The sequence below is a fragment of the Cebus imitator genome, unplaced genomic scaffold (genome assembly GCF_001604975.1).
Source record: "Cebus imitator isolate Cc_AM_T3 unplaced genomic scaffold, Cebus_imitator-1.0 Scaffold228, whole genome shotgun sequence".
NCBI lineage: Eukaryota > Metazoa > Chordata > Mammalia > Primates > Cebidae > Cebus > Cebus imitator.
Window position 1 is genome coordinate 1,441,766 of NW_016107543.1, and position 11,351 is coordinate 1,453,116.

Genomic DNA, 11,351 nt, shown 5'->3' on the forward strand with positions numbered 1-11,351 from the left:
TTTTTTTGAGACGGAGTCTTGCTCTGCCACCCAGGCTAGAGTGCAGTGGTGTCATCTCAGCTTACTGCAACTTCCGCCTCCCAGGTTCAAGTGATTCTCCTGCCTAATTCACCCGACCAATTTCTGTATTTTAGTAGAGATGGAGTTTCACCATGTTGTCCAGGCTGGTCTTAAACTCCTGTTCTCAGGTGATCCACCCGCCTTGGCCTCCCAGAGTGTTGGGATTACAGGCATGAGCCACTACGCCCAGCTCCCACCCCTAGCCTTTCTGGTGAACCCTCTGGGCTGGTCTCTGGAGTCTCAGGAAGTCTCTTCAGGTGTCTGACGTCTAGTCCTTTCCCTCTTGATTCTTGGTCCCCCATGTGTTCCTGCTGCCACCCTTGAAGGATGCGTGTGTGCTGGTCTGTCTGCGCATGTGTGTATCTGCATGTCTGTGCATGTGCATGCTTCCTCTCTGTGTGCACTATGTGTGCAGGACTCTGATTCTGTGCAACTCTATGCATATCTATATGTCTACATAAGTGTGCACATGTGTACTCATTTGTGTGTGTGCATATGTGTCTGCATATTTCAACCTACTTGTCTATTTGTGGTATGTTCCATCTGCATGAGTGTATGTGGCTGTGTCTGTGTCTGCATGTCTGCGTAAGTGTGTGGGGGCGCATGTGTGTGTGCATGTATGTGTGAGATTGTGCATGAGCTAAGACAATGACAGGCACTTCCTGGGCAGGAAGGCTGTATCAGTGTCCTAAATGTAGTAGGTGCTCAGTGAACATTTGCTGAACTGAACTGAATGAACTCATGTCAGTGAGTTATTTTCCTGAAGGCAAAGACATGATGAGGGGACTGAGGGGAAAAGAAAGGAGGAAAAAGCTGTGGGGTTTGTTGATGAGGGTGGGAGAGGAAGGAAGGGGTGAGGAGGAGGTCAGGGGCAGGAGGGTGCCCGGCAATCCTAGGGCAACAGACCCCTTCTGGTGCCCCTCCGGTCCTCTGGGCTGCAGGAGGCAGTACAAACAGCCAGAAGTGTCGGCCACACAGGCGCTCAGCCTTGCCTCCCTGTCTCCCACAGCTGCCACTGGGCCCAAGAGATGGGTGCTCTCCTAGGCGCCCCTTCCCCTGGCAGGGGCCGAGGACACTGCTGCTGCACAAAAGTCCCCAGGACGGCTTTGGCTTCACCCTGCGCCACTTCATCGTGTACCCGCCTGAGTCGGCTGTGCACTGCAGCCTGAAGGTATGCCCTGGCCTGCTCTGGGGAAGCTTTCATGGGGGAGGGGAGACTCTTCTGTGCCAGTCCCCTTCGTGGTCCTTTGACTCTCTCAGGGAAGTGGTCCTTCCTAGGGTGTGGCCTGGGGAGGAGGACTGCAGGGAGGCAGTGCCAGCTTGGCTGGATCATTTGCACTGTGTGACAGTGGACAGACACTCTCATCACTGTGGCCTGGGTCTTCTCAGGAGACAGGGGTGGCTGGTGCAGGGCAAGGACCCTGCAGGTGTGCAGCCAGGATGCTCCCTTCACACCCCCAGATGCTTGTCTCTGGCAGGTGAGCGGTCGTCTTGGGAGCTCCTGGGACCTCTGGTCTACTGGCTGCTTCTGAGCTGGGGGGGCTGCTCCTCCCCTCCCCAGCATGAACTCTCAGGGGCGTAGCACACCTGTGGGAGCCCTCCCAGCATGCCCCCGGCCCCTCTTGGCCACAGCTCAGTGTGCTGGAAAGAGAACACAGGAGCCTGGAGTTCCAGTCCTGGGACAACGCCTCACTCATGTGAATTTGGGATTGCCTCCCCATTTCTGGGCTCCATTTCTCCCACTGGAACCTGAGGACATTTATCAACTTGACCCCTGAGAGTCCTTCCTTCCCTAATGTAAACGTTGAGTTCTCTGAGTGCAGGAACCAGAGGTCCTGACCAAAATCCAAGGCTGTGAGCTAGGGGGAGGGGCCCCTGACAGCAAAGCAGGATTGTGGGAAGGAGACAGAGGAGACCCCAGGGAGCAGCCAGAGCTCCCCACTAGGGCTCTGCTCCGGCCCCCACTTCTTTTCTTCTCTATTTTTTTTTTGAGGCAGAGTTTTGCTCTGTCTCCCAGGGTGGAGTGCAGTGTCGAAATGTCGGCTCACCACAACCTCTGCCTCCCGGTTTCAAGTGATTCTCCTGCCTCAGCCTCCAAAGTAGCAGGGACTACAGGCGTGGGCTACCATGCCCGGCTAATTTTTGTATTTTTAGTAGAGATGTGGTTTCACTATGTTGGCCAGGCTGGTCTTGAACTCCTGCCCTTGTGATCTGCCCGCCTCGGCCTCCCAAAATGCTGGGATTACAGGCGTGAGTCACCTTGCCCCACCTTCTTTTCCAGCAGGGGAGGACACATTGATTTTGGAGTCAATGAACCCCCCCATCCACTTTCCTTAGGGCTGGGATCTGCCTGCACTGCTACTGGGGGACTCTCTCTTGGTCCCACCTATCAGAGAACCAAACAGGGAACTTCCCTGTCTGTGTCTGTGTGCTCACCTGTCTCTCCGTGTGCAGCATGTGCTGGGCATGGACATGCATGTGTGTATCTCTGTATGTGCACATGTAGTGTCTGCACATTCACGTCATACGTACACGTAACTGTTCAGCTTTCACATGCATGCGGGAACCGCTGGGACTCCTGCACGACTGTTCTCATTGGCTACAGCTGTGCTTAAGAACATAAGTGGGGGTTGATGGTGCATAGAGGTAGACAGACCCCCTCCTTCATGCCCAAGGACACCAGCCCCTTAGTTCTCTGAAACCCTCAGTACTTCCTTCACTTCTTCCCTAGAATGGCCCTCCTTCTGGCCCCTAGCGCCTTCTCTCAGGGGACCCTGCCGAGGGGTGACAGCATAGGGTCTAGGCCAGGTGGGGGACTGGAAGACCTGGGAAGGGGCAAGCCAGGACAGGCTGCGTCTCCTTTCCAGAACCTGCCCAGGGCTAGGAGGGGCCTTTGGCCTGGAGGCGGGAGGAGGCTGTGTTCTCCTGTCCATGCTGCCACCTGGGAGCCTGCAGGGAGCTCAGCCGTCCGAGTGCATCCGTCTGCTTCTGCCACCTGCTCACTGTGCTGTCAGCCCACATCAGCTGGAGTGCACCCCACCCGGGAGGACGGGGGCCAGGCGCTTGCTCCCCAGAAGAACCCAGCGGCCTTCCTGTGGCCACCCTGTCCTCCCTGGGGTGCCACAGAGGCCTGGGTTCCAGCCCTGACTCTGCCACTGAGTCTCTGGGTGGCGTTGAACACACCATGCCCTATGAACTATACAATGGGTACATCTGTGGAGAGGGTTAGAAGAGAGGACACCGAAGGTCCGATCCAGCGCTAAACTGCCACATCCAGCTGGCTCATCCTGTCCCTCTGACCTTCTTCCTCGTTCCTCCCCAAGTCCAGCACCTTCCCCAACCTACCAGGGTGATCCCAGAGGCCCCCCAATGGGTCCCCTTGACGCCCTGCACCTGGCTGCAGGAATCCTCTCCCCTGATTGGCGTTTTCAGCTCCCTTCTCTCCCACAGAAGAACTTTCACTGGCTCCTCCTTTCTGTCCTGTAAGCCTGAGTGCTTTAGCCTGAGCTCTGTCACTTGCTGGTGTTGACTTTCTCGTTTAACTCAGCAATTCAGCCATCCGTGTGCTGTGAGCGCTTATCCCTGCCAGCCAGCGCCTGCACGCCCCACCTCCCACATCCACCATGCCTTCTCCCTGCCACCCTTGGATGCCTCAGAGTCCCCTCCCGAGGAGGACTCTAATCAGGCCTCCCCTTGGTGTTCCCTGGAGCTGATAGCCACAGTTTGCACTCATCATGTGCTTATCTGTAACTGTCCAGGTTTTCTGTGTGTGCGAGCCTGTGTGGTGCCTCTTCCATTGGACTGGGAGCTCCCCCAGGGCAGGGGTCTTGGGTCATCTGTTGGATTAGGGGGTTCCCTGATGGTCAGGGTGCAGGGGTGGTGGGAGTACATGTCACTGGCGAACTTTGCCTGGGACTTGGTGCCCTGCTGACACCCCTCCTGCACCTTCCTCTGCTGGGCTACTTGGGAGGAGATAAGGGGCGGCGGGAAGCTGAAGGGCCCTGCCCACTGGAGCTGGGCCACCCGTGGCTGCTGAGGGCTGGACGGAGGCCCACAACCACCCCTCTGTTCCCTGCAGGAGGAAGAGAATGGAGGCCGCGGAGGAGGTAAGGGAGTACTGGCGGGCTCGGGGCCTGCACAGGGACTTACCTTCCAGGTCCTGCTTCTCTGTCTCCCCCGAGTCTGCCTGTTCTTTTCTGTGCCCCTCCCTTGACTCCTGTTGCTGCCTTTGCTCTTGTCTGTGCCCCTGGCCTGGCTCTCTCTGGCGCCTCTTCCTCACTGTCTCTGTCCTCCCGCTTTATTTTCTCACACTTGTCACCCTTGGGCCTGTTTCCTTCACAGAAGTTCACTGAGCTCAGCACGCTGTGGGCGGTACGCTGGGGTGCAGATGGGTGTCTGCCATTCAGCCCCTGCCCTCAAGCTGCTCCCAGCCCAGAGCGAGGCACGGCAGGGCTGCAGGGCCTGGGGGCTGGTGGTGGGAGCACTGAGCAAGGGCTGTCCTTGGAGGTGGAGACAGTGGGGTCCTGTTGAGAGTGAGGACCACAGTGCACCACTGTCATATGCACCACGTAGTGCCCACGCCTCACACACAGGTACACATGGTACACAGGTACACAAGGTCTTTCTCTCCTACGAGGTGAGCCTGACTCCCCTTGGTGTGGCCCTTGCTCCCCAGGCCCCCTGAGTATTCCAGATAGAGCTCCTTCTCCGACAGTCTTCCGCTCTGCCACTGGGGCTTCTGCTGGGCAGCCGTAGGACACTCCTGTGTCCACATTCAGAAGCCGAGCTGGGCGAAGGGCCAGCTGGCCTAGAAAAGGCCCATTTCTCTGTTAGCCTAGAGTTAGCAGCACTTAGGAGCAAAGGAACTTTGTTGGGGTACAATGTGATTTGTGCCCATCCTGTGGGTCTCGGACCTCTGCTTGGTACTCCTGAGCCTGGGGAAGGGAGGAGGTGGGGGATGTGAGGAGGTGGGGGATGTGAGTGTTTGGTGTCTTGCTGGGTCTGCAGGAGTGGGCATCCCTGCTAGGAGGGCGTCTGTCCCTGCAGCGTGTCTTTGGAACTGTTATGGCCTCTTGTATGGTGCCCTTTCCTCTGTCTTGTGACTTGTGTGTGCACGTGTGTGAGAATCTGCCTCCCGAGCTGGACAGTGAGCTCTGGAAGGACAAGGGCTGCACCTGTTCTTTATTCTTTTTGAGATGGAATTTCACTCTGTTGCCCAGGCTGGAGCGCAATGGCACGGTCCTGGTTCACCACAACCTCCACCTCCCAGGGTCAAGTGATTCTCCTGCCTCAGACTCCTGAACAGCTGGTATTATAGGCACCCACCACCACACCCGGCTAATTTTTGTATTTTTAGTAGAGACGGGGTTTCACCATGTTGACCAGGCTGGTCTGGAACTCCTGACATCAGGTGATCCGCCCACCTTGGCCTCCCAAAGTGCTGGGATTACAGGTGTGAGCCACCGTGCCTGGCCTGTTCATCTTTTTTAGTGTAGTTTTAGCACATGAAGAGGACACGGGAGGTGTTTACGGAGTGCCTCTGTGTCCCCACCTTCTCCCAGGTCTGTGTCCTCCTGCCAGCTTCTGTGCCTCCATGGCCTATCCAGTGCCCCCGTGGATGTGTGGGACTGGGCATGTTTGTGACCGGGCGAGTGCAATCATTCTCTGAGTGTGTATCCCCTGTGCGTGTAGCCGTGCATGGCTGTGACCTTCAGCGGCCACCCCCAACTAACCTGGCTGATGCCCACCAGGACCCTCCCCCCGGCACCGCCTGGAGCCCATGGACACCATCTTTGTCAAGAATGTGAAGGAAGATGGCCCTGCCCACAGGGCGGGGCTTCGAACAGGTGAGCTGTCCCAGTTACCTGGGCTCTACTTTCTTTCTTTCTTTTCTTTTTTTTTTTTTTAAGACTAAGTCTCGCTCTTGTTGCCCCAGTTGGAGTACAATGGCAGGATCTTGGCTCACTGCAACCTCCGCCTCCCAGGTTCAAGTGATTCTCCTGCCTTAGCCTCCCAAATAGGTGGGACTACAGGCACCCACCTCCACGCCCAGCTAATTTTTATATTTTTTAGTAGAGACGGGGTTTTGCTGTATTGGTCAGGTTGGTCTTGAACCTGACCTCAGGTGATCCAGCCGCCTCGGCTCCCAAAGTGCTGGGATCCACAGGCGTGAGCCACCGCGCCTGGCCTGCGCTCTACTTTCTACCTTCCACCTAAGATGGGATTCTGGGATCCAGGTGTTGGGGAGGCCCCTGTCCTCACACTGTTATCCATGCCTGATACAGGGGTTCTCAGATGGGGCCTCTGATGCCCTTGGTCACCACTCATGTGCTCCTTGTCCCCAGGAGACCGGCTGGTAAAGGTGAATGGGGAAAGCGTCATTGGGAAGACCTACTCTCAGGTCATAGCTCTGATCCAGAATAGGTGAGTGCTCCTGGCCCCTCTTCCCATATTATCTTCCTGCCCCTTTGCCCTGGGGTTGCTGTGGAGACCAGGATCCTTTCCTCTTGGACCCTGTTCCCTGGCCCAGCCTGACACTTTGCCTGTCTCTGTAGTGATGACACTCTGGAGCTGTCTATCATGCCGAAGGACGAGGACATCCTCCAGCTGGTGAGTCCGGCCCCCTCAGCCTGAGAGGAGACCCCTGAGCCCTGGGGCAGCAGCAGCTCCCTCAGGAGGCAGAGAAGGAAGTGTCAGGAGGGTGCTGGCAGACATTGCCCAATTGGGGATGCCAGGCTCATCCCTGGGCTGGGGCTGGTTGTTGCTTCATTCAGAGCTGCTCTGTGCTGGGGGAGCGGGAGACCTGGCCTTGGCAGGCAGGATTCCTGCCAGGGTATCTGGAAGGAGGGTGACCCAGCAGGCTCTGCCAGCCTGGCACGTTCTTGTCAGCTCCTAGGAGAGATGATCGTTTCCCACACCCACTCCCCGCCAGGCCCTGAGTGAAGGTGTCTCTGGTGGGTGCGTCCACGCAGGCAATGAGCACACATCAAACACTGCCCAGCACACCCCACCCCACCCCGCTGTCCTGTGCACCGCGCAGCAGCCAAGCAGCACACAGGTACACAGCACACAGCCCCACCTCTATCCAGCATGAAGCACAGCACACACACACAGCACCAGGCACGTGCCACACCAGCACCCACTGCCACCGTTCACCCACACAGCGAAGTGCACCACAGCAAACACCCACAAACACTAAAACATGTCGACACACTCACCAGCCCCTTGGCTCCTACAGTACAAACAGCACAGTACCTCGCACACTCGGACCTCTCGCCTCCACATCTGTACACCCACCATGCGCTATCACAGCATGCACACCCGCAAACACTGGCATGCTCCCGCCCCACCTCCGCACATGCGCCCACCTGTGTCACAGGAAATTTATTCAGTCTGCACCTCAGCATACCTAGAAGACAGCGTCCAGTCTGACACACAGAGAGCGAGGCCCAGACACTGCATGAAGCACACCCTGCGTGCCCAGGCGTACCCTTCCACACATGTGCGCACTCACGATGCCTGACTGTGCCCGGAGCCCCGGGCGGTCCTCTCTGCCCAGTGCCCACCTCCCTGGTCTCGTGGGTCCCAGCCAGATGGCGGCTTGCTTGCCCCTGAGGTCACTGTCCCCGGGGAGGCCTTCAGAGCCACTGTGCTGGCTTCTGCCCTGGACTCACTCTTGTAATCACTGTAATCACAGTGCCATGCCTGGCATGATGCCTCTCTGGAAACCTCCACCCCTGACCTCGATTGTCCCCTTGTTCTTCCTGGGGAGAGGGAGGAAGGAAGGGGGCCTCAGAGATGGACCGCTCACCCTTAGTCTCAAGGCCTGTACAGCTCCCCCAGGCTGAGGTGAGGCCGGCTGTGGGGGAGTGACAGGGTGGGACCCTAGGGTGTCCCCCACACTCTCCAGCTGGCAGGGGCAAGGAGTAGGAAGGGCAGCAGCTTCCAGCTCTGCTGCCCAGGCTGGGGTGGGCTGGCAGCCCCAGATGTCAGCATCTGGGGGCCTCCACTGGCCCCTGCATCTCCGCCAGCCAGAGGGTGGGGCCCAGGCATTCCTGTGGTTGGGAGCCAAGGCTGGAGGCCAATCGGGCCTCGGCAGCTGCTGACGCCACCACCGACGCGGCGAGGCCCTCCACACCCATCCTCCCTCCCTCCTCCTCCCGCCAGCCAGCCGGGAGAGAGCCGGGTGGGGGCAAAGGGGAGCCGCAGGGAGGGCAGACAGAGGGGACCAGAGGCCCCGGCCAGGGCAGCGCAGTGGCCAGTGGGGTGTTAGCCAGAGCTGGGGGTGGGCGGAGGCGGGCGGGGATGCTGCCGCCGCCGTGAAGATGCCGGGAGCCTGGGGAGACGGCGGGATGGCAGGAGGGAGAGGTATGTGTGTGCCAGCCCCTGTGCCAGCCGGAGGGGGCTGAGTGTGCGGGGGTGCAGCTTAGCTTGTTCTCATCACATGATGTTTGTGCCTGGGACTGGAGGTGTAGTTATTTGTGTGTGTCTCTCATTGTGTTTGTGTGTATGTCTCTGGGTGTGTATCTTCCAGTGTCTCCTCGTAGTGTGGTGTGTGTGTGTTTGGTTTCACCCTCCCACCCTTTGGTTCTTCGCCCTGAGTTAGGCTCCTGGGTAGCTCAGCAAGGGCCAGGCTGGGCCTGGGCCACAAGGCCGCTGTCCCTGGGAGCCGCCTCCTTTTTTGGCTGGGCCTGGGCGCTGGCCCTGTCACTCCTTAGCAATGCAGCGTCAGCCTCAGCTCCCAGTGCCAAATTCCAGGCCCAGGGGTGGCAGAAGGTGGCTCAGGCCCCTCCTTCAAGCCTGGCAGGAGATGGGCAAGCTCCTCCTCACCCCAGTGGCTCAGGAGCCATCCCCCAGCTCCCCATCCCAGGGATGGAGGGACAGCTGGGCTCTGCCAGCCTCCGCCCCACCCGGACACACCCCTAGCCGGCTTTCTTCTCTCATCTGCCACCTTGACTGGTCTCTGTGGGGTTTTCCGGCTCTACCCGAGAAGCTGTGGGCATTGGTAACATGAGGGGGCAGGGAGGTGGCGGAGGCCAGGATGGGGCAGGACCCCAGGAGACAGATGCTAGAATGTTTGCGGCTAAGGAAATCCTTGTCATAGAGAAATCCTAGAGTCCTAGAGAAATCCCACTTTTGCTGGAGTTTGCCTGTGTCTCACAGGCTTCTTGCTTTTCTTTGTCCTCTGCCTGGACATATGCCCTGCTGTCCCCTGTTTCCCCCTTCCCTCCCCCTACCTTCTCCTCCCGCCAATTGGTCCTCTCCCTTCAGTCCCCTCCTAGACTCCTGTATCTTCTCGGGCTGCCATGTCCCTGCCCTGTGGGACCTATCTGGTCCTGCTCACCTGCCTCTGTGTCTCCGGCCAGGCCTACTCCCAGGATGCCTACCTGAAGGGGAACGAGCCGTATTCTGGAGAGGCCCGCAGCATCCCGGAGCCACCCCCCATCTGCTACCCCCGCAAGACCTATGCCGCTCCGGCCCGGGTCTCCACCCGGGCCACTATGGTGCCTGAGCCCACCTCAGCACTGCCCAGTGACCCCCGGAGTCCTGCTGCTTGGAGTGACCCGGGGCTCCGCGTGCCACCCGCTACCCGTGCTCACCCGGACAACTCCTCCTTGGGGATGAGCCAGCCCCGCCCCAGCCCTGGTGCCTTCCCTCACCTGGCCTCGGAGCCCCGGACGCCCCGTGCCTTCCCGGAGCCTGGCAGCCGGGTCCCCCCCAGCAGACTGGAGTGCCAGCAGGCCTTGTCACACTGGCTGTCAAACCAGGTACCCCGCAGGGCGGGGGAGAGACGGTGCCCAGCCATGGCTCCCCCGGCCCGCAGCGCCTCCCAGGACCGGTTGGAGGAGGTGGCCGCCCCCCGCCCGTGGCCCTGCTCCACCTCCCAGGATGCCTTGAGCCAGCTGGGCCAGGAGGGTTGGCACCGAGCTCGCTCAGATGACTACTTGAGCCGGGCCACCCGTTCCGCCGAGGCACTGGGACCAGGGGCACTGGTGTCACCCCGCTTTGAGCGGTGTGGCTGGGCTTCCCAGCGTGCATCTGCTCGCACCCCTGCCTGCCCAACTCGGGACCTGCCAGGGCCCCAGGCCCCGCCGCCACCTGGGCTGCAGGGCCTGGACGACCTCGGGTACATCGGCTACCGGAGTTACAGCCCATCATTCCAGCGCCGGACCGGCCTCCTGCATGCACTCTCCTTCCGGGACTCACCCTTTGGGGGGCTGCCTACCTTCAACCTGGCCCAGTCCCCTGCACCGTTCCCACCAGAGGCCTCTGAGCCACCCCGGGTTGTCCGGCCAGAACCTAGCACCCGGTCCCTGGAGCCTCCTGCAGAGGATCGCCGCGACGAGGTAGTCCTGAGGCAGAAGCCCCCAACGGGCCGCAAGGTTCAGCTGACCCCTGCAAGGCAGATGAACCTTGGATTTGGTGACCAGTCCCCAGAGCCAGAGGCCAGTGGGCAAGGAGAACGCCTGGGCAGGAAGGTGGCCCCTTTGGCTGCCACTGAAGACTCTCTGGCTTCCATCCCCTTCATCGGTAAGTGATGGTGCTTGTGGCTGTCCTGGGTGACTTAGCTGTCTGTGTCCTGCTGTCCTCATCTGCCTGTTGACCTTGGGCAAGACTCTGGGCTGGGTGCTGGTGGGATCACCTTGTTTCTCTGTCCATTCATTCGTCTGCCTGTCCATCCATCTGTTCTTCCATTTTTCTGTCATCCTTTTTTCCATTCTACCTCACATTCATTTATCCTTCCAGCATCTTTCCATACACTCTTTTTTCCCTTCCTCTCTCCATCCATCCATCCCTCCCTCTATCCATCCATCCACCATCTATTCTTCCTTCCTTCTTTCCTTCCTCACTTCCTCCTACGTTCATTCATTTGTTCTATCCTTTCTTCCACCCACTCATCCAACTTGGATCCCCTTCTACCCTTCCTTCCATCCTCCCATTCTTCCCCCATCCTCCCATTCTTCCTCCATCCTCCCATTCTTCCTCCATCCTCCCATTCTTCCCTCCATTCTCCCATTCTTCCCTCCATTCTCCCATTCTTCCCCCATCCTCCCATTCTTCCCTCCATTCTCCCATTCTTCCCCCATCCTCCCATTCTTCCTCCATCCTCCCATTCTTCCCCCATCCTCCCATTCTTCCTCCATCCTCCCATTCTTCCCCCATCCTCCCATTCTTCATCCTCCCATTCTTCCTCCATCCTCCCATTCTTCCCTCCATTCTCCCATTCTTCCCTCCATCCTCCCATTCTTCCTTCCATCCTCCCATTCTTCCTCCATCCTCCCATTCTTCCT

The 11,351-nt window shown here is 59.0% G+C and overlaps 1 protein-coding gene across 5 annotated transcripts in view; it reads left to right on the top strand.

Moving 5' to 3' along the window:
* ARHGAP23 (Rho GTPase activating protein 23) overlaps positions 1-11,351 on the top strand; it is a 102,873-nt gene that overhangs the window by 45,658 nt on the left and 45,864 nt on the right. For 3 of the 5 annotated variants that reach the window (XM_037727348.1, XM_017497075.2, XM_017497076.2), the window contains exons 2-7: positions 1,070-1,231; positions 4,139-4,166; positions 5,811-5,906; positions 6,405-6,483; positions 6,615-6,669; positions 9,426-10,590. In XM_037727348.1, the coding sequence (XP_037583276.1) occupies positions 1,070-1,231; positions 4,139-4,166; positions 5,811-5,906; positions 6,405-6,483; positions 6,615-6,669; positions 9,426-10,590 (1,585 nt within the window). Of the gene's footprint in view, positions 1-1,069; positions 1,232-4,133; positions 4,167-5,751; positions 5,907-6,404; positions 6,484-6,614; positions 6,670-8,236; positions 8,428-9,425; positions 10,591-11,351 lie in introns of those variants that run through there. The other 2 variants (XM_037727349.1, XM_017497078.2) reach the window with 2 other exon arrangements.